Source organism: Spermophilus citellus (genome assembly GCF_964194105.1).
Source record: "Spermophilus citellus genome assembly, chromosome: 3".
NCBI lineage: Eukaryota > Metazoa > Chordata > Mammalia > Rodentia > Sciuridae > Spermophilus > Spermophilus citellus.
Window position 1 is genome coordinate 201,254,363 of NC_138184.1, and position 27,344 is coordinate 201,281,706.

The 27,344-nt window shown below is 39.5% G+C and overlaps 2 protein-coding genes across 4 annotated transcripts in view; both read left to right on the forward strand.

The window, feature by feature from the left end:
• Window positions 1–11,393: 11,393 nt before the first annotated feature.
• LOC308645360 (phosducin-like protein 3) lies at window positions 11,394–12,111 on the forward strand (the record flags this gene model as incomplete). The annotated part of the gene is made up of 1 exon (XM_081287412.1): window positions 11,394–12,111. The coding sequence occupies exon 1, from the start codon at window positions 11,464–11,466 to the stop codon at window positions 12,109–12,111; it is 648 nt and encodes a 215-aa protein (XP_081143538.1). The 5' UTR covers window positions 11,394–11,463.
• An 8,401-nt stretch (window positions 12,112–20,512) lies between these two features.
• The window catches only part of SAMD9L (sterile alpha motif domain containing 9 like), a 29,881-nt gene continuing 23,049 nt past the window's right edge, over window positions 20,513–27,344 (forward strand). Inside the window, exons 1-4 of one of the 3 annotated variants that reach the window (XR_014021268.1) lie at window positions 20,513–20,677; window positions 22,187–22,270; window positions 23,827–24,009; window positions 25,268–25,912. The gene's annotated coding sequence lies outside the window, so the exon portion shown is untranslated. Of the gene's footprint in view, window positions 20,678–22,186; window positions 22,271–23,826; window positions 24,010–25,267; window positions 25,913–27,344 lie in introns of those variants that run through there. The other 2 variants (XM_081288058.1, XM_081288059.1) reach the window with 2 other exon arrangements.

Sequence of the window (27,344 nt, forward strand, 5' to 3'; positions counted from 1 at the left end):
GGAAGATAAACTTGGATCAGGACGAATGTATTGATATGAATTTGAGGTAGAATAGAATACGTAGAAAGGAGACGTGAGAAAAACAAGAGTGGCCATGATTTACGTCCAGACTTTAAGTCCAGATTGGAATTCCACTTTCCATATGCTTTGATCACAAACAACACTATTAAATTGACTATTAGACCTTGTCCACAGGTCTATAAATAACCTCTCTTCTGATCTGGACCTAAAGAAAAACAGATTTGAGAATGCTTTGGCTCAGCAAATAGATTTTTCTATGATTTCTACTTTTAGGATCTGATTACTTCATGCATATGTCACACTCTTGATAAAACCCTCAGTGTTACACATGTAGCACTGTTTTGATCCACAAGCCAGGATGATGAGACCCTCCACATGGGAAAATCGGTAAATATTTTTCATCAAAAACAAAGAAGAAAGAAAACAGTCCCTAGTAGGTAATGATTAACATGTCAAGTCACCAACATAAGGAAGAGGACTAAAAATATCCTCTTAGATCATGTCCCATCACTGAAGATCTTACACATATAAACATGGCTTGCTAAGGTGAAGCCAGCACGTTCCTCTCCGATGCCTGCACTCCACCGTGTCTCAGAGTAGGCACTTCTTGCTTTCTCTTCACAAAATCAGTCTATGCCTCACTCGGACCCATCCCTAATTCTTTTCTGCAATGATGTCCAGGACCTTCATGGCATGAGTTGAGGTCCCTTTTGGTTGATCTCCTTAGGACCCCAGTTCTGGTGACATCTCTTCAGCAACCCAGATGGGACTGTAAACAGAGGCACTGACTTTGGTAAGTTTAAGGGAATACTTTCCTTTTCTCTTAGCTTCTGCCTTTGGGTTGCATGCCACTCCCTGAAAAACCTCTGCCCTTTCCTCCAGGCGCTCCAATATCCCAAGGAAATGAGTGCGGGTTTATAAAGCCACTGAAGTTAAGAGGCACTTGCAACCTTTGACTGAAACCAAATTGAAAACAGGTGTCAGGGGAATGCCCCAGGGATTGAGGCTACCTCATAGAAAACCCTTCAGGACAACCTAAGCTGCTCCTGGGTGGATGGGACTAAGGAGGCTGTCTGTAGGACATCAATGAAAGGCTTGATCCACCAACACCCTATTTTCTTTGTCTCCCTAGACACGATAACATTCCCATGACCCATGTTGGAGGGAACCGGTTCTGATCTAGTAAGTCAAAAAAGCTGACTCCATAAAGCAGCACAGTCTGAGTTGAAAACACTCACACAATGGCTGTTCCTCTGGCTCATTTTCTTTTACGTTCTTTCTCATATAATACGGAAGAGTTTGTCTCTAACCTGTCGCCTTTTCTTTCTCTCCCTTCCTTCTGCTCTCGATGGGAGCTCATGTTTCACCTCCCTCTAAGCCACTGCCAATAAATCTTACTTTCTCAAGGGAGGCTCCTTCTCCTCTTTTCACTTTGAGCACCCAGCCAGATTCTCCACTGTACTTTCGTTTTCTTTTTGAACAGCACCCAGGGTGTGGAGCCACCAAGATTTTAAGTCGCGCTTCTTTGACATTCCTTATAGAATATAGCCCTGAAGGGAAACACCCTGTTTGCCTGGAGTCTGAGGATTTCTGGAGACGATATCCTCCTTATAGGTATCATTTAATTGACCAAGTCACTGCCCCTTCTCTGGGATCACAATGGCTCTTTTAAGGCATATCTTTTATGGCATGTCTGTTCACTATCCCCACAAATAGAGGGCAGGGACTCCAGGGGAGTCCCTTGCTGTTGGACAGGATACTGCACTTCTGTCCATCATAAAATTTACTCTCTTTATTTTTTTTTCCTGTCTGAACTGAGATCCACTTCTAAAACATCCCCACTTCCTCTGAAAAATTCTTTACAAGAATTTTGTGTCATTTCTATTCTTAAAGAAATTAATTCAAAAGCCCACGTGGGTGAGATTAGATTTCGAGAGTTTACCTTCCATAAAAAATCTAAAAACTCGACCACTGTGTTTATCTAACTTTGCTTTTCGTAACTACTATAAGGAGACACAGCTTCTCCTGCATACTTCAGGTAAGGAGATGAAACTTCCCCGTGTGTTGAAAGGACCTCTCTGGGCATACCTGGAGAAAAGTTGCTGACTAGAGGTGGGGAACCTGCTGGTTGGTGGATGGCAACAGCAGAGAGGCTAACAGGGCCTCATGGGGACAGGAACTTAGTGTTGGAGAACCCTGGAGTCTTAACCTTTCATGTCTTTATTTATTTTTCTTTTCCTTTAGATCTATACCAGCGGGTTCACAAGTGTCTCATTCAGCTATGGGTAACTCAAAATTTAAAACTGTAAATTCAACCTTTGGTCATATATTAAACAACTAGAGTCACTTTAAGGCAGATGACTTAAGGGAAAAAAGGTGATTTTTCCCCTATAATGTGGCTTGGCCTCAACATAAACTGTCTCAATATAAAATGGAAAAATATGGCCCCCAAATGGGACTCTATATTTTAATACTATCTGTCAGTTACATATATTTTGTAGGCATGAAGGAAAATTGACTGAAATCCCTTAACACACAGCCTTCTTGTCTCTTTTTCAAGATCCAAAATTGAGAGGGGACTGTGATCTTTGTTTTATGTTCATGTGCCCCTAAAATTTTCTGGTGAGGAGGATCCTATAGAGGATGTTAAGTCCCCCGAATAGGCCTCATAATAATAAGAACATTCTGTCTGGAAAGCTGAGTTCCACCGAATCTTCTATTTCAGCCCTTACTTCTTAAACCCCTTACTTCCTACATACCAGCCCTTATATCCTCCTCTTCCAGAGAAACCCAGCATGGCTGGAATAATTCAAAGAGGGATTTCATATCATTCTGATCCCCCAAACCTGGATTTTCTCAGAGTGCTGGCAGGAGACATCCATGTTCCTTTTTCCATGTCTGATATAGCACAAAATAAGCAAAGGTCAGAAGGATTTTTCTGAAGACCCTAGTAAGTTTATTGATGAATTTAAGGGTTTGACTATTACTTGTGATTTAACCTGGACCCATCTCCATGTTTTCCTTTCTGCCTGTTGCACTCCTGAAGAGTCACATCTGGGCAGCTGCACAGCCTATAGAAACAAAGTCCACACTAGGGATCAAACTAATCCCAAGTCCAAACCTGAATTGAAATCAAGCAGGAAGTGAGGACTTACAAAAACAAAATTACATGATTACTTGTGGGAGGAAATACGACGTCCTGCGAGCAAAGCTGCCTATAAATTATGATAAGATCAGGGAAATAACACAGGTTAGATGAAAATCCTGCCTTGTTCTTAAGCAGATTCACTGAGATATTGAGGAAGTACACTAGTATTGTTCCAAATGCTTGTGAAGGACAGGTTTTACCAGGTACCTACCTTTTCAGCCAGTTGGCTCCAGACATTAGAAAGAAACTACAAAAACAAATCATGGGGCCACAAACTCCCATGAATTGGCTCTTAGATTTGGCCTCTGGAGTTTTCAACAATAAAGACAAACTCAAGGAAATACACAGGGTCCAGGGGAGGAGATTGAGAGCCAGAGAACAAGCTTTGGCTCAGGAAGGGACCTCCTGCCCAGGTAAATAAAAAACCTGCACCTTCAGGAGATACCTGGGGCTTCTTTTAACCAAAAAAAAAAAAAAAGCTGGTTATAACAGGTCTACCAGTTCCACATTATGGAAAGGCAGTGAATTGGAGCAGAGTACTGATATAAAGGTCCTAAGTAATCAGGGTGTTGGCCCTCCACAAAAAGGGAAATCACTGCTGGAGAGAATGCCCCATCTTGGAAGGAAGGAAGAGTCGTTAGCTTCAGGGAAGGATGCCCTTGAGAACTGAAGATGCCCAAGGCCTTCCACTAGGACCTTTGGGTCAGCTACAAATAACATTCCAGGAGGTAACTCTTGACATAGCAGGTACGATTATTAATTCTCTCTTGGCCTTGGGTTATTTTATCTACCTTGATTAAACCTCTAGGGCCCCTTTCTAATAAAACTATCCTATTACTGGTGTTGATGAAACAATTAGGGCCAAAAGATTTATAAAATCCATAATGTATATAGATTGGGAGAATTAATTTTTATTCAGGCCTTCCTGGTACTCCTAGAATGTCCCACTCCTGGGTTGGAAAGAGATGTTTTGACCTCTTTAGGGGCAACTCTTCATTTGTTGCCAAGATAACCTTTTTAGAAGCATTAATAATATCAAAGAAACTCGAAAATATAACTGGAAAGGTTTTAGTTCAAGGAGACCCTCAGGTCGGGGATGTTGAAATCCCAGGAAAGGCAATCAGTATTCAACCTGTCTCTATTTCTTTAAGACCCCAAAGTTCATCCCCACAAAGGACAATATCCTGTTAAGCCAGAGGCACATCAGGGCCTCCACCCTCTGAATTCTAAATTTCTTCAACATGGTCAGTCACCCTGTAATAGCCCTATTTTGCCAGTTCTGAAGCCTACTGGGGAATATAGGCTAGTCCAAAATTCACAGATCATTAATGAAGCTGTAATTTCACTCCATACTATTATCTCTATACTATCCTGACTCAAATACCAGTGGATCCACATGGTTCACTCTTTGTGACCTTATGGATGCTTTCTTTTGCATCCGGACTCACAGTATGTGTTTGTCTTTAAATGGACTGATCCTGACACTATAAAAACTATCCAGTGCACTCATACCGTGCTACCGGGGGATGTAGAGACAGCTCTCTCTTACTTGAAATGCTTTGGCTAAAGAGTTAAGACAGCTAACTCTGGGAAATGGAGCTTTACTCTAATATGTGTATGATCTCCTGATCTGCAGCCCCTCGAAGCTGGAATCCATAATAATCCTATTAAAGTTTTTAGTTTTCTAGAAGCCACAAGGTACTGAGTGTTTTCACAAAGAACTCAGATTCTCCAACAAAAGGTAAAATATTTAAGCCATGTTTTTACCCCAATGGAAGGAACTCTCTTCCCTGAGAGAAAAGAGGACTTACTAGATCAAGAGACATTTTCGAGTGATGGCTCGGTTTTGCCATGGATGGGTGTCATGGATGCCCAAAATGGATGGTTTTGCCATCTGGATCCCCTGTTTGGGGCTCATAGCCAAACCACTCTATGAAGTTACACAGGGGCCCCTGGGTTGGATAGAAAACAAGAGATTTTTCTAAAACTTAAGGACTTACTGTTATTTGTCCCAGCCATGGGAATTCCAGATTTAGACAAGCCATTATCTTATATGTAGCTAAAAGACAAAGTGTGGCTCTGGGGTCCTCACTTAAAAACTTCGATGATCTTCCATGACCTGTGGCTTACTTTTCTAAATAAATTCCATATTATGCAGATGGCCTAGATGCCTAGGAGCTGTAGCTGCCATAGCCCTTCTGGTTGGGGAAGCTACTGAACTAACTTTAGGACATTCATTGGAGGTCCTAGCCCCTCCTAAATTCGAAGTGTCCTCAAAATTAAAAGATATCAATGGTTAAACTGGAGGACAAAGATCTGAATATCAAGGCCTCTTGCCGGAATTGCCAGAAATCACTGTCAAGTTCTGTCAAACTGAATTAGCAACTTTGTTCTTGATCCCAGAGGCAGAAAGAAATTTGCTTCATTCCTGTGTAGAAACTACAAAACAGGTTTATTCTAGAAGACCTGTTCTTTAAGGACAGCCTCGAACTAACCCTGATGTAAAAAATGGCTTATGATGGAAGCAGCTAGAAAAAAGAAGAAACCTGAAAAGCAGATTACGGAGTAGTCAGCCTCTAGGAAGTACCTGAAGCAAAGCCACTCCCTCCAAATACCTCCGTGCAGAAGACTGAAGTAATACCCTTTACCCAAGCCTTATAACTGGGAAAAGATAACCAAGTTAACATATAAATAGACTCAAGATATGCTTTGTTAGTATCCATGCCCCTGCTACTATATGGAAAGAAAGGGGACTTGTAACAGGGAAAAACTCCCCAATCAAATGTGGGCCTGAAATGTTCTTTCTCCTAGAAGCAGTCTGCCTGCCTGCTCAGGGGGATGTGATACTTTGCAGGTGACATCAAAAGGGCAGTTCTGCTATAATTTAGGGAAATTAATTGGCAGATCAAAGTGCTAGACATGTAGCACTCCAAGATGCTTTAGAAATGGCCCCGATGCCCCTGACCCCAAATTGAGTCCATTTTTCCCCCAAATTGAGGAAGAACAGGCAAGCCAATGAGGACATAAATCAACAGAAAGTGGCTAGTTGGGTGCAGGAGGGAAACCACAAAGTTTTACTGCCCCAAGCTGATCAGTGGAAATCTATTAAACGTATCCACGACTCTGTCATTTGGGGAGAGGTATACTAACTATTTTAGTCATCTATGCCTTCAGGGAAAGGGGGCTGGAGTCTACTGTTGGAAAAAAATCACAAAAGCTTGCCCCTCTGTCTTCATAATAACCTGGGGTGGGGTGGGGTGGAGGGACACAGAGCCACCACCTTGACTTACCTCAATACAACAATGAGTCACATTCCCTGGAGAAAACTGGCAGCTGGATTCAAGTCATATATAAATCTCTTAGTTTTTCGGACACTTTTAATGGGCAGATAAAAGCATATCCCTCCAGAACTAGAAGAGTCCCAAATGTTAAGGCTTTGTTAAAACAAATCATTCCTAGGTGTGAACATCTTTCATCACCTCAAAGTGATAATGGACTTTCTTTTGTCTCCCAGGTAACACGGGTGGTCTTATGAGCTGAAGGTATAATTTATTATGTTCTTACCTCCCATCACCCTCAGTCATCAGGAACAGCTGAAAGGGCTAATCTACACATTAAAACAACCCAGGAAAAATTGTGCCAAGAAACTTGAGAGCTTTGCTTAAGTCTGTTACCTGTTGCTTTGTTAAGAATTAAAATTGCTCCTAAGACTTTTCTCTAACTAAGCCTTTGTGAAATACTGTATGACAGGTCTTCACTGCAGATCCATGAAGAGATCCTAAGATATATAAAAAAATATTAAATATGTAGTTAACTTAGGCCAACTACAAAAATCCTTAACATAATATGGTAACCAAATTGTTCTGGCTCCTGATAATGTCATTTATCATGTACAACCTGGGGACTATGCCTTCCTTAAGACCTGGAAGAGGGACTCTCCCTCAGATTAATCTTCCAAAATGAAAAGGTCTTTATCAAGTTATTTTAAGCAACCTTATGGCAAATAAAAGGCAAGGACATACTTCTAAGATTCATGTGTCCAGGGGAACCTTATTTCATCCTGAGTCTTCTTAGAATCTGGAACCAATCAAAGACCCTGTTTCTTATTCCTGTGAGCCTTTGGAAGACTTAAAGATGTTTCTCTAGAAAAAGAACAACAACAGCAGCAACAAAGAGCTAACCCTTTTTGAGGTTATGAGTCTTACCTGACATTAATACTCTATTTATATTTTTTTTTTCTTGTTTTCTCTTTAGGTACAATTTTATTTACTAGACAAATAGCACCCTGCTTAGCTCTTTTGATTTATTTGTGGGTTTTCTTTTGGGAACTATCCTCCTATTTTTATATATATTTATTTTTTAGTTGTAATTGGACACAATACTTTTATTTTACTTACTTATTTGTATGTGGTACTAAGGATCAAACCCAGGGCCTCGCACATGCTAGGCAAGCGCTCTACCACTGAATCACAACCCCAGTTCTATTCTCTTATTTTTAAGTGCTTATCCTACTAATACTCAATTGTATCTAAGCTAATGTATATGTATACTATTACAGGATTACTATTACCTTCAGCACTACGAATTTTTGTCCTCCTTGTTTGGGGAGGAACTCTTTATCTATCTCAACTTATGCCATATATAGGAATTTGCTTAGGTCCCTTGTATTACTCAGGTTTTTTACTGTTTGTATTACTCAGATACTCAATTTAATATGTACATCCCCAGGAACTTCAATAAGATGATGTATACATAAAGTCAATATATATGCTGCTAATTTGTTTTATTCCTTTTTCCAGTGAAGAGTCAAACTCCTTCCTTGACTGGGTCCAAAACTGTGCTAAAGATATTAACAAGGATAATTGCTGGATTTGTGGCCTGTAATCTATCCTGGGTTACCTTGGTGGGTATCTCCTTTATAATAATTAGATTAGACTTCGAATACTCATAAAAGAACAATGGGCAGAGTCCTCCATTTTATCCATTCCCATAGAAACTAATGTATCTAAATGACTAAAAATATAAACTTTTCACCTAAAAAGTCATGGGAAATTTTTCTCAGAGACAGAAGCTCAGATGTGGATGTATGTGAAGCCTGAATTAGCTGAATTTCCTGTTATACATAAATGAGAGAAAACAAGCATATCAATTTAGAAGGTTGCTTTTAGATATGAAGTGGTTATATCTGGCTTGCTCTTACTGTAGGAAAACTTAATCAAATGGCTTCTGTCTGCTGAGAACAAAAACCACTATTCGTTGGCTCATTAGGGAAACACAACTCAAAATTTGGGTTGAATACCTTTAGAAAACTATATTATCATACTCCTAAAAGAAATGGATTGGTTTGCAACAGATCAAACATGGAGGTCAGGAATAAGAAGGCCAGCCCCAGATAGCTCCTGATAGCTTTGTGGTACTAATTTGTAACCCTGGTTGCCACCCAGTTGGTTGGGAAAATATACACTAGGATATTCTTAGGCACAGTATGAAGGCTTTAGATGAGCCAGTCAATCTTCCTGTTTTGCAAAAATAGTCAGATGCTTTCTGTTTTCCATTGATAGGATCATCTGGCCTCCATCTTTGTCCCATAAGTAAGACTAGAGGATTTTATATGGCATACTGAATCTCTTAATGAATATACACAAAAGGCTTTACATGATAACCATCCAAGGTATTTCGTAATTAAATTCTGAGGTTATAAGGATAAGAAAGGCCATTCTACAAATTAGAATGGCTCTTGACATCTTAGCAGTGGCAGGAGGTGAAACCTGTGCCCCTATGGAAGTAGTGTGTGACGTGTGCTCCTGGTAACTCTGGCAGTGCTGCTTCATTGCCTTCCTGGTGTGTGCTCACAGACCTGTGCTGTCTGATCCTGCCAGAGCTTTGATGATTTACCATACTCGTGGCTTTCTGGAGCCCCCTGGTGGAGGAAAATCCTTTTCTTCCTACCTCTTATGCTAGATATTGGGATATTGGTTTGCTGTTTCATATTATTGCTGTGCAAAGCTGCCTGGACTAATGCCTCCAATGCCTGTGCCTTCTTTTCCAGAACATCAAAAGTTGAGTCATCAGACAACAGAACCTGGCAATCCCAGGGTTAGATCAGTCAGGTTGAGACTTCTGATCCCTAGCTGGGTAAGGCCATCGCCCCTTGTTAGCTCGAAGAAATTTCAGAAGACGGATATTCAACCTTCATCTTCCCTTAAGAATAAGGGATCAAAGTCTCATTTGGAGGAAATGAGGTAGGATAGAAGACAAAAGGGTAGGTAGAAAGGAGACATTTGGGGCCAAACAAGAGTGGCCATGATTTACCAGACTTAAAGCCCAGGTTTCCACATGCTTTGATCACAAATAGCCCTATTAAATCAATTGTCAGACCTTGTCCACAGGTCCATAAATAACCTCTCTTCTGAACTGGACCTAAAGAAAACATGTCTGAGAATTCTTTGGCTCAACAAATAGATTTTTCTGTGATTTATACTTTTAGGATCTGATTACTTCATCCATGTGTCAATCTCTTGATAAAACCCTCAATGTGAGGCCCGGTAGTGGCTCAGTGGCAGAGCACTCACCTCACACATGCCGAACTCTGGGTTCAATCCTCAGCACCACATAAAAATAAATAAATAAAATAAAGGTATTGTGTTCAACTACAACTCAAAAAATGACAAAATCATAGAATTTGCAGGGAAATGGATGGCACTAGAGCAGATTATGCTTAGTGAAGCTAGCCAATCCCTAAAAAACAAATACCAAATGTCTTCTTTGATATAATGAGAGCAACTATGAACAGAGCAGGGAGGAAGAGTAGGAAGAAAAGAGTAACATTAAACAGAGACATGAGATGGGAGGGAAAGGGAGAGAAAAGGGAAATTGCATGGAAATGAAGGGAGACCCTCATTGCTATACAAAATTACATATAAGAGGTTGTGAGGGGAATGGGGAAATAAACAAGGGGAGAAATGAATTACAGTAGATGGGGTAGAGAGAGAAGATGGGAGGGGAGGGGAAGGGGGATAGTAGGGGATAGGAAAGGTAGCAGAATACAACAATTACTAGTAGGGCATTATGTAAAATTGTGGATGTGTAACCGACGTGATTCTGCAATCTGCATTTGGGGTAAAATTGGGGGTTCATAACCCACTTCAATCTAATGTATGAAATATGATATGTCAAGAGCTTTGTAATGTTGTAAACAACCAATAAAAAAATATATATTTTTTAAAAACCCTCAATGTTACACATGTAGCACTGTTTAGATCCATAAGCCAGGATGATGAGATCCCCACATGAGAAAATTGGTAAAGATTTTCATCAAAAACAAAGAAGACTTCAAAAGATACAACAAAAAAAGACCTAAAAAAAAATACAACCCCTAGTAGGTAACAGTTAACATGTCAAGTCACCAACATAAGGGAGAGAACTAAAAATACCCTCTTTGATCATGTCTCTCTGCTGAAGACTTTACACATATAAACATGACTTGCTAAGGTGAAACCAGCACATGCCTCTCCAAATCCTGCACTCCACCGTGTCTCTGAGTATGCACTTCTTGCTTTCTCTTCACAAAATCAGTCTGTGCCTCCCTTGGACCAATCCTTACATTCCTTTCTGCAAAAATGTTCAGGACCTCGCCACCTGAGTTGATATCTGTCTCCCTTTTAGGGGATGTCTCCAGGACCCCAGTCCTGGTGACAGGTTCACTAAGCAGAGATACTACATTTAAGGTGGTAATTCAGGAAATTAGGAAAGGTCTTATAGTTTTCTGTTGTTGTATCAGGTTTCTCTCTTTTTACTTTGTTTTGTTTTGCTTTTTGGTCAGCTGAAACTTGGAACCAAAGGTGGCCCACTATAAGAGCCTTGTTAAAACATTCAGGACAGGATTCAGAGTCTAAGGGAGATCTGAATATTAGCATGGGTTTGACTTATTCACACTAAGAGGGCCTTCCACCAATGCCCTGAGCAACAATTTGTGAGGGGAACCCTGTCATTGTTGAAGGACTCTGTGATCACTCTTATCTCTGGGGCAAACCTGGCAATAGGAACTGCAGGAACTGAATTGGAAAACGTAAATGAAATTGGAGCAATTGAATCCCATGGTGACAGGAGCCAAATGGAGTCACTCAACCACCAAGGGCAAGATGGGCATGATTATCAGAATAGAGAGCAGATTCAAAGCAGCAATCAGAATAGTGTGGGCAGAAGAGAGCTAGGGCGTGGCGGGGCTGGCTGGCCTGAGCATTCAGAGACAAGATGCAGGACCCCAAAGCTGACGCTGAATGGAATGACATCTTATGCAAAAAGGGCATCCTGCCCTCGAAGGAAAGCCTGAAAGGATTGGACGAGGAAGCGCTCGAATCCTCCAGCAGTCAGTGGTGAAAACATACGAAGACATGACTCTGGAGGAGCTGGAGGAGAATGAAGATGAATTCAACGAGGAGGATGAGCGGGCCATTGAGATGTTCAGGCAACAAAGACTGGCTGAGTGGAAAGCGACCCAGCTGAAGAACAAATTTGGAGAAGTTTTGGAGATCTCAGGCAAGGATTATGTTCAAGAAGTTACGAAAGCCAGTGAGGGCTTGTGGGTAGTCTTGCACTTTTACAAACAAGGGATTCCTCTCTGTGCCCTGATAAATCAACAGCTGAGTGGACTTGCCAGGAAGTTTCCTGATGTCAAATTTGTTAAAGCCATTTCAACCATCTGCATACGCAACTATTCTGATAGGAACCTGCCCACAGTGTTTATTTACCTGGAAGATGACATCAAGGCTCAGTTCATTGGTCCTCAGGTGTTTGGTGGCATGAAGCTGATGAGAGATGAGCTGGAGTGGAAACTGTCCCAGTCTGGAGCAGTCAAGACAGACCTGGAGGAAAAACCTAGGAAGCCCATTGAAGACACGCTGCAGTCCTCGGTGCTCAGTCCCCATGAGGAGGGACAGTGACTCTGAGAGAGACTAAACCTGCAGCTGACATAATTTGCTGAACTTTCTTGATATGACAAATCAACATTTTTTTCTTTTTTTAAGAAAAAAGAGCTGGGCCTGGGCCTGGGCCTGTGGCGCCAGGTCCTAGGGCCGGAGGGGTGGCCTGAGCCAGGAGCTGGGAGAGGCTGGTGACCTGGGAGGCCCCTCTGAGAGTGGAAGAAAGGAGAAGGAGCAAACAGGAAGGAGCCTTTGGTTTTAAGCGTTTTTATGAGTATATTTCCTATCACGTACATTTTAGAAATAATCATTGCTGGGAATTCTATTCAATTTCTTAGAACTCTTTTTTAAAAACATTAATAATACTTTCTTTATAAAAAAGTCAGGACTTGTTACTGGCATGACAGAGATGTCTGTTTTCCCACTTGCATTTTAAGTAAGCCATAAAGCTGTGTGTTTTCTATTTTTTGATGCGTAATTAGTAAAAGGGATATGAGTTTTTAAAAAAAATCGTGAATAAGTTATAGTGAAAAAAACACGAATTAAGTTTTATAGTTACATTAAATATTTTATAAACTAGCAACAGTTATCAACATATGAATGATTTTTAGAGAAAAATCTTTGTTCTATCCTGCTGAGAAGAAACAGACAATTCTTGCAAAACATTGTTTTATCAAAGCAATAACTGACAGGTTTAATTTACTGCCATTTCTTCAAGTGTTTTTTTTTTCCTAGTTAAAATAATGTTTACCTCAGTCTGTTGAGGTAGGGAATCTTGATTACTGTAAAAGGCCACATTAAATTCTTTTTTGGAAGTAAAATTTAAGCAGTCACATAAAAAAAAATAATAGTCTGACTCATGCACACCTACCACAATGCCTAATTGGTTATTGTGTTCCTAGAAGTGAAATAAGAAGCTTACTAAAGTCTTACTTGATCTGAATAAGCAGAAAAGCTGCAAGTCTTGTAAACAAAAGTGTCCAGATTATGTGTCCTTCAATATGTCCATAAATGCTGAGTCATAACTTTTAATGCATTACTATTAAGATTGTTATCTGGTCTGACAGCTTTAGAAAACGCTTTAGCATTATTATTTTAGTAATGTGATCATATGCATATTCTACCACCTGGCAGTTTCCGTCCAGGCGTATTCTGTAAAGTAACTCTCTCTCTCTCTTGTGCATCAGAAGACAGGCACAAGAATGCTTGGAACTGCAATATGCCACCCAAACATTCATCAACAGAAGCATATTTGTACAATGGAATATTAAGCCACAATGAAAAAATTAACTAGTTATTCACATCAATATGAGTAAATCTAAGACACAGTGCTGAGTGCATGGATACATCCAATCTAATTCTGATAGGAAAAATTAAGCATTCTATTGTTTCCAAATAGATTTCAGTTGGTAAAATCTCCAAAGAAAGTCTAGAGATTCTAAACATGTTTTTATACTGATGGGAAAGATGCCATTTAAAGCAGGAAACTGAGGAGTATAGATCAAAGAAGGGAAACTGTTGAAGTAAAGTGTCCAGAATAAAGAAGGAAATGGACTTCAGAAAGTTACTCCTTTCTTTTATTGGAGAAGTATTTTTATCCATATGTTTATTGTATGTTTTCATTGTTTAAAATATAGTCACAAACCTGTAACCCACTTATCACAAACTTACAGGATAGTAGGAAATACAAAGGTAAAATTGTTTAATGAACAATTTGAGAAAGATGACCTATTACCCTCTAATACTTTAGTGTATATTCAATAAACAAGAAAATTCTAACCACAATCAAGGAAAAGTAACCACAACGCAATTATCAAAATCAGAAAGTTTACACTGATATTAACTCAGATGTTAACCTTAAATGGCAGATTAGATGTTACATTAGATTTAGGGGTCAAATTAGATATTAATCCTGATGTTATTGATGATTTTTATTGAATCCTGAATTCAGATTTTGACAGTTGTTTCCATATATTCTTGTATAGCAAAAAAAGTTATTCTTTGGAAGCACGTGTTGCATTTAGTGTCTTCCACTCTGTATCAACTCCTCAATCTTTCCATGTTATTTGTGACCATGGCACTTTTTTTATTTGTTCTTTTTCGATATACATGACAGTAGAGTGTATTTTAACATATTATACACACATGGAGAATAATTTCCCATTTTTGTGGTGGTGCACGATGTGGAGTTTCACTGGTGATGTATTCATTAAGAACATAGGAGAGTTGTATCTGATTCATTCCATTGTCTTTCCTATTGCTATCCCTACCCTTCCCTTCATCCTCTTTTGCCTTCTATTCTTCCTTCCCCCCTCTTATTTCATATCAAAGAGAACATTTGACCTTTATGACTATAGCACTTTTTTTTAGTTGTAGTTGGACACAAATACCTTTATTTTATTTAGTTTTTTATGTGGTGCTGAGGATGAAACCCAGCATTTCGTACATGCTAGGCGAGCACTCTACCACTGAGCCCCAGCCCCAGCCCGGGACCATAGCACTTTTTAAATTACAGGGTTTTGTTTTGTTTTGTTTTTACTGTCCCTCAATTTACATCTGTATATCTGCAGATCTTGAAATTCAAGCAATGAATCATGGAAGGAATATCATAAAAGTAATACAGTGCCCATTGCATTTCATCAGGTGGCATGTGATTCACATTTGTGTCATTGTTGGCAATGTTTATTCTAATGACTTGAAAATACCACTGAGAGGGGCTTACTGACCATGCAAGACCATAATGCTTTTTCTTTCCCCGATTCATTGTTAATAAGTATTTCATGGGTATATAATTTGAAATGGTGCATATATTCTATTTCTAAACAAACTTTCCATTTATTATTTAACTTTATCTGTACAGAATTGTGGTTTTTTAATTCATTCAGTAAGTCTTAATCTATCAATACTACAGTTTAATTAGATGCTCAAATTGTCCTAAATTTGGTTAGCATGAGCCCATAAAGTTAGTTTTTAAGAACTTTTCACATGCTCCCATCTCTCTTTGAGAACTTCTTTGCTTTCTGCCATAAGAAATTGTTGTCATACTCTCTTTGTTCTACCCCTGGACTTAGGTATCTTTCCAAAGCTTCTTTTTTATAAATAAAAATGGCACTTAGAAGCCACAATCTGGGTGCTAGTCATGTTTATTGCTATTAAAGTGTCGCTCCTCTCCTCTCCATCCTTGATAATACTTTTATGTCTACATTGCTTTCTATGTATACTGAAGACCATGAGTTCACATATATATCTCCAATTGCAATTCCACATCACAGATTACTCTCTTTTTATAATTGTTACCCATTCTTCAACAATAAGAACTCTGGCTCTCATTCCCTTACTACATCTCCTTAATTGCTCATTTCCCCTGTGTGATCAGACTCCTGTCCCAATGATGCCACCCCTTGTCCACATGGGTACCTCCCTATCCAGACCTGGCACTGACTCAACCAAGATGTCTTTAACAATCCCCTTAGATTGACTAAACTGTGGACATGCTTTTTCCTGATGATAGGCCCCTAACAAAAGCTCTCCCTTTTCTTAAAGCATTTATTTTAGAATTTTTAATTGTAAATTCATTCTCTGCCCTATTACAATGCATGTAAATCTTCTTTCAACCTGTTGCCAATTTTACAACCTAGGGAATGTTTTTCTTAAAAAACAGGAAACTATGTCGTGGAAATGTAAACATCATGGAAGGTAATATCTATCTCTATGTCCCAGGCTCTGAGGGAGGTGGAATCAAAATGTGATGAGTCCCAAGCAGCCCTATTTACAGAGAAAAAGTCAGGAGTAACCCAATGTGCCAACACATCTACCCCCTATACTAGTCAGCTTTTGCATCACTGTGACCAATATATCTGACAAGAACATCTTACTGTAATATAAGTTTATTATATTATATCTCTCAAGATTTCAGAGGTTCAGTTCATGGTTGGCCCAAGGTGAAGCAGGCCATCATGGCAGAAGGATGTGGCAGAGGACATGGCTCAGGACATGGCAACCAGGAAGCAGAGGAGAGAGAGCTCCATTCATTAGGGACAAAATATAAACCCCAAGACATACCCCCAGTGACCTACTTCCTCCAGGCACACCCTACATGCCTACAGTTAATTAATATCAGTGAATTAATCCACTGATATTGTTACCCATCTCGTAATCTAACCATCTCACTTCTGAACATTCTTGCATTGTCTTACGTGAACTTTTTTTCTTTTTTAATTTAATTGATTTTGTTTTTTAAATACAAGACAGCAGAATGCATTACAATTCTTATTATACATATAGAGCACAATTTTTCATATCTTTATATATAAAGTATGTTCATGCCAATTCATGTCTTTATACATGTACTTTTTTTGCACTACAATTCTTATTACACATATATACCACAGTTTTTCATATCTCTGTCTATAAAGTAAGTTGACACCCAATTTGTGTCTTTATACATGTTCTTTGGATAATGATGTCCATCACATTCCACCATCCTTGCTAATCCCCTGCCTCCTCCCTTTTTTTTAATAAAGAAAAATGGTTTATTTTGACTCATAACTTTAGAGATTTCAGTTCATGATCATGAGCAGACTCATTGCTTTTAGGCCTCTGGTGAGGGTGCCAGATGGCAATAGCAGGGAACTCATAGTAGAGAAAACTACTCCCTGTATGGCCAGGAGCAAGAGAGACAGAGGAAGGGGTCGGGTGTCCCACAATCCACTTCAAAGTCATGCCACCAATGGCCTAAGTACCTCCCACAGTATCCCTCTTCATGAAGGTTCTGTCAGCCCCCAATAGTGCTACCCTGAGGACCAAGCCTTTATCACCTGGGCCTCTGAGGATATTCAACCTCCAAACCACAGCACCTGCTACAGACCAATACCTAAGGCCACAGCAGCCATGTGGTATGGGAGCTTTAGTTCCTGCTTCTGGAACCTGGCAATGTGGCTGATGATCAAAGAAATATGCATAAAACAGCAATGTGGCTTACAGGGCCCTCCTTCCACGAGATCTATTTACGCCGTCTGAGTGAGCTGACTGCCGTTTTGTCTTACATGAACTTTTGAGGGATACTTCATATCTAAACCATTATCCCCACCCCCAACATCCTGAGTACTTTTCACTAGCTCACCTCAGTGCTTTAAAATGATAAGTATATACATTTTTTGCCAATTTAAAAATAAATTCTAAAAAGTAAAACAACAGTATTTGGTGGGAGTACCAGGGATTGAACTCAGGGGCACTCAACCACTGAGCCACATCCTCAGCCCTATTTTGTATTTTATTTAGAGACAGGGTCTGAGTTGCTTAACACCTCACTTTTGCTGAGGTTGGCTTTGAACCTTCGATCCTCCTACCTCAGCCTCCCAAGCTGCGGGGATTACAGGCATGCTCCCAGCAACAATAGTATTTTTAAAACTCCCTTCCTTTGTTTCTGCAGAATTCAATCTCTCTTCCCTCTATTGTACTAGTCTTCAATAAAGTCTTCCTCCCCTGCTTAGCTTTATCCAATGCAGCTCTTACTTTGATTCTGTTTTAGTCAGCTATTTGGCTGCTGTGACTAAAAGACCCAACCAGAACAACTGCAGAGGAGGAAAAGTTTATTTGGGAGCTCATGGTTTAAGAGGTCTCAATCCATAGAGAGCATATTCCATTCCTTGGGGCTCAAGGTGAGGCAGGACATCATGTCAGAAGAGTGTGGCAGAGGGAAGCAGCTCACATAATGATCAGAAAGCAGAGATTCCACTCTCCAGATACAAAATATCTACCCCAAAGCCATGCCCCCAATGCCCTACCCCCTCTAGCCACATGCCACCTGCCTTCAGTTACCACTCAATTAATCCCAGAAGGTGATTAATTCACTGATTGGGTTAAGTCTTTTATAACCCATTCATTTCTTCTCTGAACCTTCTTGCATTGTCTCACATGTGAGCTTTTGGGGGACAACCTCACATCTAAACCATAACAGACTCTCTTCATTTAGAATGACACTTCCTTATTCTGCTTAAGCTCTAACAGCCCCACACCAGGCCCTGGTGTATGGACACCCTCTTCACTTGACTCTAGCTCTGATTCCCAAGCCAGACTACTGCTTTGCATGGACACTTTCCGGCTCTGACTTCTTGCTCAGGGCCACATTGAGTCCTCTGTTCTCCCACCACAGACATCTGTCTTTCTCTACCAAAAATGTTTTTAGGACTGAATTGTTTAGAAATGGAAGAGTAAGAAAGAGAAGGTAAAGGAAAGAGGAAGAGTTTATTTATTTATTTTATTCCATTTATACTTGCCTTGAATGTACATCAGAACTACTCAGGAAGATTTTTAAAATGACTTATGCTTGTCTCTATCCCTAAGGATACTTGACTGTCCCGCAGAGGTTCTGGGCCTCGTGCTTTTTGAAAGCTCCCCAGATGATGTTAATGTTCAGTGCGGGTTAAGAACCATTTCTTTATCAGAGGCAAAAAGGATCAGACTGTAGGTTGCAGGTGAATTAAGGATCTGGAGAGTGAAGAAAGTGTGAAAGCCTATCAGATGTCTTCAATTTTGTCCATTATGCAGAAAGAGACGCCACTGGTTGAGAGTGATGACAATCAAAATTGTCCATGAAATGGATAATTTACAAAATAATGCTTGTTGAGAAAGGGAGACAAGCTTAATTTAAATACTGTAGATGATAGGGCGGTATACATTGCCTACTTAAAGTTAAATGCTGCAGAACTTGGGCTGGGGATGTGGCTCAAGCGGTAGCGTGCTCGCCTCACATGTGTGCGGCCCGGGTTCGATCCTCAGCACCACATACCAACAAAGATGTTGTGTCCGCCAAGAACTAAAAAAATAAATATTAAAAAAAAAATTCTCTCGCTCTCTCTTTAAAAAAAAAAATGCTGCAGAACTTTAAGTTTCTCAAATGTTAAATTTTTATTTATTTATTATTTTTTTACAATGTTTAATATATTTTTTAGTTATAGGTGGATACAATATCTTTATTTTATTTTTATGTGGTGCTGAGGATAGAACCCAGTGCCTCACCATGCTAGACAAGCCCTCTGCCTCTGAGCCACAACCTAGCCCTAAATTTTTATTTTTAAAGGAATATAAAGAAAAATGAAAAGAAGTCAACAGGAAAATGAAATTGAGTTTGAATAATCTTCTTTTTCTCCCTTTGTATATTCTGTATTTAAGTTTGAAAATGAATGTTCATTATATTTAAAATTGAAAAAATGATGATTTTAGTTTTATTGAGTTAAAATAGATTTTATATTATATTTTATATTTATATTATATTTATGTTTAATATAACAATATAAATATATATTATTATAATAACATAATATAATAATATAAATATAATATATTAATATAACTATATTATTATAATATATATATTTATATTATATTTTCTATATCCCTAAGGATACAAGAAGATACATGACTGTTCATATATATATATTATATATATATATAATATATATATAATATATATATATACATATATAATATATATATATAATATCAAATACAAAATCAAATACACATTTAAATGTACCCATCTTAACAAGTGTGGGCATATGCATACACCTGTGGTACCATCGCTACAATCAAGTTACTCCTCCAAAAAGAAAAAATAACATTTTAATTTTTATAAGATAATAAAATAAGTCATGACTCAACAAGCAGAAGAATTTAAGGGCACTCTTTTACTTTACTAAGCTGCCATGACAAAGTAACACAAACTGTGTGTCTTAACAGAAATTTGTTACCTCGCAATTCTGGAGGATCAAGGTGTGTTATGAGTGTTGGTGTCTTCTGAGGCCTGTCTCCTGGCTGACAGATGGCTGTCCCCTACCTGATTCTTCACATGGTCTTCCCTCTACACATATCTTGAGTTCAAATTTCCTCTTCTTATAAGAATACCAGTCAAGATTAGTGTCCTTCCTAGAGACCTCATTTCAACTTAATTACTTCCTTAAAGACCCTACCTCCAAATATAATGGTATTCTGAGGTTCAGGATTTTAACATTTGGATGTGGGGAAAACAATTCACCCCAAAACAGCACTTACATCACACCAAGATTTTAATGTTTTTCCTGATAGTTCTGTTTTCTCTGTATTGTCAGTTGTTACCACCCCCCACCCCCCACCCCGGCCGCCGCCACACACACACACACACACACACACACACACACACACATATACACACACACACTCTGATTTCTTAGCTTTTATGACTTAAAAATCTGCCTAGTAATCAATTTTCTAAGCCATAGTACACATTTATGGATAATTTTCTGCAATGTAATTTTTTGAAGTATTTTACATTCGTTCAAACCTAAGTAAATATGCTCTAAAGCAAAACTGAAACTCCCTGCATTTCCACTTCCTCGTTGTGCTTCTGTACAGAAATCCAAACACACCCTCAGAAGAAGTCAGAGCCCCAGAGGCCGGACAACTTACAGCTTAATGGCTTTACTTTTAGAAAAACTAACATCCTTCCAATCATATATTTCTTAGCCATCAGAAAAGAAATAAGAAATCAAAGGTTAAAATGACTGGTTTCAATTTTTGGAGATAAAAAGAAGTTTTCTGGAAAATTCTGGTAAGTTCCTGAATGAGCTATTTCTTAAAATGCCAGCTGTACTTTTTATATAAATACATGTTTGTACATAAACCATTACTTGTAAAAATGTTAGAGTATCATTGTATTGAATACATATCAGTATATGTATTGATACTAACTTATGTCTTTCTAAAAAGAAATGTGCTGTTAAGTGTAATTAAGGTGATGAATACCAATCAGACTTGTGAAAGGGTTTCTGGTCATAGAAGGTGAGTGGTGGAAAAGAATATAGATAAACAGTGCCAAGTGGGTCAGGAATTTAAGCATAAAGGATTGTTACAGAATCTGCATTCCTGTGTAATTATGCAAAATCCTGTCTTTCATAATGTAAAGTGTTATTAAGTGTTACACTTCACCAGAGATAATGCTCTCCAGAGACCAGCTATACTTCTATTTTAAATCTTCCATTCATAGCCATTCCATACAGCAATCTGACTGAAAAAAAAATTTTTTTTTTAATTCATTTTCCTTCGGGGAAATCGAAACTAACTTACTTGTGTGTGGTTTCAATTTGTCATCCCATTGGAGGAGGGTGTGGCTAGCTCTCCCTGACTGCAACCCAGTCTCAAAAGTGTCTTTTCTCTGCCCACAGCTCTAAGAATCTTGCAGAGCAGAACAAATTCTCTAGGTGTGGATATGTGGGGTGTGGCTAAGAACCCCCTGAGACTGAGGTGGGCACCCCAAATATGTGTCTCCAAGAGCTCTGTTGACTTGGTACTTCCTGCTTAACATCAAAAAGAAAGCTGGAGTCGTTCCACTGAGAGTGGCATCCAGCAGCTGCTTTGTCCATAAGTAACAGTACTAATAAGAAGATATGTGGTCACAGTTGTTCCAAAACAGGAATCCGACAGCCAAAGAGTGATGTCAAGAAATTCTCAAAAGTTTGTTCACACCAACCATGATAGTTTTGATCTTAACTTACTTCCAACATTACATGAGCAGAGGCTTTTTAAATCATGAAGTGCAAACTATTTTCAAAACTTTAATGACTGCTGTAGGTTTGAATCATCATATGTTCATAACTTCTATCATGTTGAGGAGGCAGGGTTGAGAACTTTTGGGCATTAATAATAGCCCTAGAGAGTTATTAAATAATTTAGTATTTCATATTAAGACAAGATATTGATATTTTTTTTCCTTTAGTGTAAGCAAAGAGTTTAGATTTGGGGTCTGTACATCAGTGTCCCTATCTGAAAATAATATTTCTATTGCCTTGGTACCTGTGGGCAAATTCAGAATAAAAGTAACTGAGAGAAAGCTGTGCCCTGATTGGTGGCACCAGGTCAATTTTGCTGCACTTCGTATGCTAGACAGACACAGAATGTCACTGCCTCTGCAGAGGCCAGAGAGCTGTAAAAGAGGGAGGGGCTGCAGAGGAAGTTCCTGATGTGCTGCTTCATTTCTAGAATGTTGGGTCCTACTGGAATTGCTATATTCCGTGGCCAAAGCAAATAAGAAAACCTGGATTCTGTCCTTTCAATCTTTCAGGTAACCAGAGAGAGGGTGGAAGGTTAAACTGCTGGAAGAGGACTGTGGCTAAATAAAGGTGCTGCGTGATGAGGCCTTATTGGGGTGAGTTGGTGGGAAGAGGCAAGGTCCTCACCAGGAGATCAGCTTCCAGAGCAAAGGCAGCAGGTGACAACACAAAGGCTCTGAAACTCAGAGGCTGAGGACCCAGAGTAAAAGGGACCTCCCCAGGGAACACCCTACCTGAGCAATGGCCTTGTTCCAGGACTGGAAGGGATGCAGTAAAAAGCTGAGAAGGTATAACATGAAAACGGTGCCTACAAGGACCGCAGGAGAAAATACACTTATTCATTTTCCCTTCCTTTTGATAAAACTTCCTTTTCGTTTTTGTGACCAGATAATAGAAGCTGGAGTTAGCTCTGGCCCAGTGAGTGGCACAGAGACGAGATCTCCCTAGACGTCTGTCTGGGATTTCAGCCAAGTGAAATGATAATCACCCTAACAAAATGACAAAAGTCCACTGACCTACACACATTGCTAGTTGGAGGGTTTTCAAAAATTCCTTGTTTTTAACTACTCTAAGAAAATATGTTATTCATTCACCAAATTTTCATTTAGAAGCTAGTATGTGTTAGGCATTGTAAAAGAGTGACCCAAATGTACACAGTCCCTTGTCCTCAAGAGTGCACAAAATAATGGGTGGGGTGGAAAATAAACAAGATAAATAGATAAAAATATATGGAAAGTTGATTGCGATAAATCTTCAGTAAATAAAAAATAAAGCCAAAGAGATATAGAAAGTGCTGGGCCAGGGAAAAATGTTTTCAGTTAGCTGGTCAAGCAATACTTCACTGAGAAGGTGGTATTTGATAACAGACCTAAAGGAAGTAAAGGGGTGAGCCTTACAGGTATCCAAAGATAGTCCAGGGAGAGGAAAGGAGTGCAGCAGACCTAAAAGGAGCAGATGCTTCTGAAACAAGGAGCCATAAGGAAGTGGGGGGCTGGAACAGACTGAGATCTAGAAATGAAAGTTAAGATGTAATCGGAGGGGCAGCAGGGTACCAGCTCACATGGGGCCCTGAAGTCCATAACAAAGGACTTGGCTTTCACTCTGAGTCAAAGGGACAGCCACCCACGGGAGGGATTGAACAGATTATTGGTGTGACATTATATACATTTTAACAGGGTCACTCCAGCCGCTATTTTGAGAAGTCCGAAAGGGATCAATAACAGTAAGAGAGAACATGTGAGATACTTATCCTGCAATTCAGAAGAGAGAAGATGGAGGCTTGGACCATGTGGGAGGCAGGTGGTCAGATCCTGGATATATGGGGATCAGCCTAGGGATTGTTCCACAGTGAATGTGAAATGTAGGAAAAAAGAAACAGCATGTCTGCAACATATTTTGGGATGTTTATTTGTTTTATTCACAGTGTATAAGCATAGAAAAAGACCTATCTAAGGAATAATATTTCTTTTCCCTATCCTCCCAGGTTTTCTCTATGTTTGAAAGTATTCAGAATAGAAAGTTAGAGGGAAAATCTGTATAATAAATACTTCCTAAGCAGAAGTTCAGTCCCTGCATTTTAATTTGTGGTGGTATTTGTTTTTGTTGTTGTTTTGCTTTTGATGTGATAGATTCTCAACAAATATGTTCTTAGGCAAACTGAACAAGGACCAACTGTGCTCTACCTGCATCTCTGCTTCCTCGTTGATTTACAGAATGAGATTTCCACAAATTCTCAAGCAAATGCAACTCACTCAAGTGTTCTAGATCAAAGAGGCTCAGGAAGACGTGTTTCAAGTTTCTGACATAAAAAATATAAATTTTCAGAAAAGCCCTGGTAAGTTTCTAATTATTCGTTTATTTAAGCAATTCTCATTAAAAGCTGTCTTTATAAACTAACTCTAAAAACTTAAGGAGATCTTTAGAAATGAATATTCTTTCAAATGCATTTAAGTATTTGTGATGAATTGATTTTAAAAGAAATGACAATGGAAGAACGGGGTAAAATGTCGACCAGGAGATCAGGATTCCAAGCATACCAAACCACATAGAATATTGTAGGCAACTATGAACTCTAACCAATAAAACTTAAGATGATATCAAAAGTTTATATTTACCTTAGATAAAAACCCTCCAAAGTTTAATCGTTGTTTTATTTAAGACCTTCCTTCACACAACTAGCTGGTACAGAGACTATGTGAAGAAATACATCCTTATAATATGCAATACAGGAAATTGACTAACTTGCTTTGTGGTTTCCTCTGGCCAAGCATTGGAGTGGTGCAGAGCTGCAGGGTTGTAGCTGTGCTGAAGGAGGGGATGCCTGCTGGCTCTGGGAGATTGGGTTTGGTACCAGAGCTGTCCCTGACAGGGTGCTGCTTTGATCCCTCCTGAGCAGCCCCCCAAAAGGGAAAATAAAAGTCCTTAGGGAATAGATCCTGAATTTAATTCTAATAAGGAGAACCTCTGGGTTTCAAAATTAGTTTGCCAGAGGAGGTGGTGGAGGACTTCCCCAGAGTTTCAACCAGCTATACCACTAATCACACCAGATAGAGGGATTTCATATGCACTTCTTTTGAAGAGACTGAACAAAAACTCAACAAACACGACAATACTGGTTCTCATCCACTTCCCCTCTATTATGAATAGGAAAGTGGTCTGCCTAAGAGGAGAGCTCCCTTAATCATGACATAATTTTACTGATTACAATTCCTTCCCCTTTATACATACTATATAGCTTTCTGCTAAACATCAAGGTCCTTTGCTGTTTAGAAAACATACCAATAGTCCAGGATTTAAGGTTGAAGACATAGAAAGAAACAAGGAATTATGTCAAAGCCTTATCAAAACCTTTTTGCTCATATCATTGTGAGCTATGTAATATATAGCTCCAGTCAAATATGGATCATAGGTCATATAAAATGCTACTATAATTATCAGAGGTCAAAAGTTATGTAAAAGTGGTTCAAATGTATAGTAGCTGCAAATTATGTATCTTCTCAACTACCATCATAGAGGTGGATGACTGAGAAATGTTTGATGCTAGAAAGGAACCTTCATCTTTTTTGTTTTCTTTTTCTTTTTCTTATTTTTAGTACCAGGGATTGAACTCAGAGGTACTCTACCACTGAACCACATCCCCAGCCCTATTTTGTATTTTATTTAGAGACAGGGTCTCACTGAGTTGCTTAGCGCCTTGCCCTTGCTGAGGCTGGCTTTGAACCCTCGATACTCCTGCCTCAGTCTCCCCAACCGCTGGGATTACAGGTGTGCACCACTGCACCCAGCAGGACCTTCATCTTTGAACAACGAGGGACTCTTTGACATACAGTAGAGATTTTTAAAAAGCAGCAGGCTTGGGGAGGACAGTCACCTCATTTGAAGAGTTTCTATCTCCCAGGAATTCAAGCAACAAAGAAGAAAGTGAGGGGGAATTTGTCACCCTGTGAGATGACACACAAAGTCCAGCCTTCCACCATCCCCCACATTCCTTTTTCTGTCCCCCACCTCTAGTGTCTGCTAAGCAGAAAATCCTTAATGTGCTGCTTCTTGTAGAGTTCCAGAATCCATGAGAATTGCTATAACCTCTGGCTAATACAGAGGAGAAAATCCAGAGTGTTCCTTACAATCATTTAGGTTTCCTAAGGTATGGGTTGATTGAGCTACCGACAGAGGACTCTGACTAAGAGAAGATACTGCCTCAGACCTGAACAGGGCCAGTCTGTGGAGCATGATAAGAGTATCTTTAGAGGAGTGTCTGTGTGTCCAGAGCAGAGAGAGCGATTAGAACCCTACGGGCTGAGGACTTAAGTAGGAGCCAACCTCTTGCAGGGACAACACCTTGTGAGAAAGTGCTCATTCAGGAACTGTAAATAAGGCAGCAAAAGCTGATAAGGAAACTGGGCTCATGGAGGACTTTAGCTGAAGGATGGATGTTTACTGACTTTTGTTTTTAAAACATTGACTGTTTTCTGAGTCCTGATGATCAGTTGACTTGGCAGTTTTAGTTAGTTCTAATTTCATAGATGACAAATGAAGAGATTTTTAAGTTCTTTGTTCCATAAGCATTGCTAACTCATGGATTTCCAAAATGACAATTCAATTGTTTTACTACTCAAAAAATCTTATTTTTTTTTTCATTCAAAAGAAAAAAAAAACTCATTGAGTACTAATTTTATGACAGGACCCAGGGCTTCATCAATCAATGTGTGGCAAAAAAAAAAAAAAAAAAAGTCTGAGACAGAATGAGAAGAGGATTAAGTAAAATATGTAGTATGTAAATCCCAAAAAGAAAATTGAATCAGGGAAGAATGAGGAAAAGTGCTGAGGAAGAAGTCTCTTGTTTAACACAAAATTTGAAGACAGGAATACAACAAAGGCCTTTCTGAATCTGAGTAAAGGGGTGAAGGAAGTGAGGATGTGAGCTATGCAGGCATCTAGAGGAAGAGCATTCCAAGCACAGGGAGCAGCTGATCTGAAGACTGATGATGCACCAGCATGGCTGGCATATCCGAGCAACAGCACAGCAGCTGGGCGGCCGAGTGGCATGAGTGGAGGCGATGAGGTCAGAAAGACAGTGGGGTAGGCAGATTGTGTGGGAATTTAATGGCTTTTATTCAGAGGGTTTTGAGCAGAGAGGCACGATTCCACTAACATTTTAACAGAATCACGTTGGCTGCTCTGTTGAAAATAAAATGAATAGGTTGAGGAGTAGGGGCAAGCCAGAGTCAGACAGACCAGGTAACAATGAGTGAATAAGTCAACAAAGAGTTGATGGCTTGGACCAGGGTGGAAGCAGTAGCGATGTGAGAAATGGTGGGATTCTGCAGACACCATGCAGGTGAGGTTGAAAGTCCTGGGAAATATAACGAATATGAGGTGTGTGGAAAGGGAAGCAGTCACAGCTGCCCTTTGCTGTGAACCACTGGTGAATTCCCTTCATTGATAAGACTGTGGGGGAGCAGGTTTGGGGTGGGAGGGATAAATATCAGGAGACTGATTTTAGCCATGTTATAAGGACTGTGAGATGCTCAAGTTGACACAGAGAAGGGAAGATATACTGATGAACTGAGGGAAGCAGCGAAGAGGAGGATTTAACTAGCTTCGTCATCTAGGAAGGGAGTGGTAGAGGGAAGAGACTGATTACAATGAGTGGCCAAGACACACAAAGCC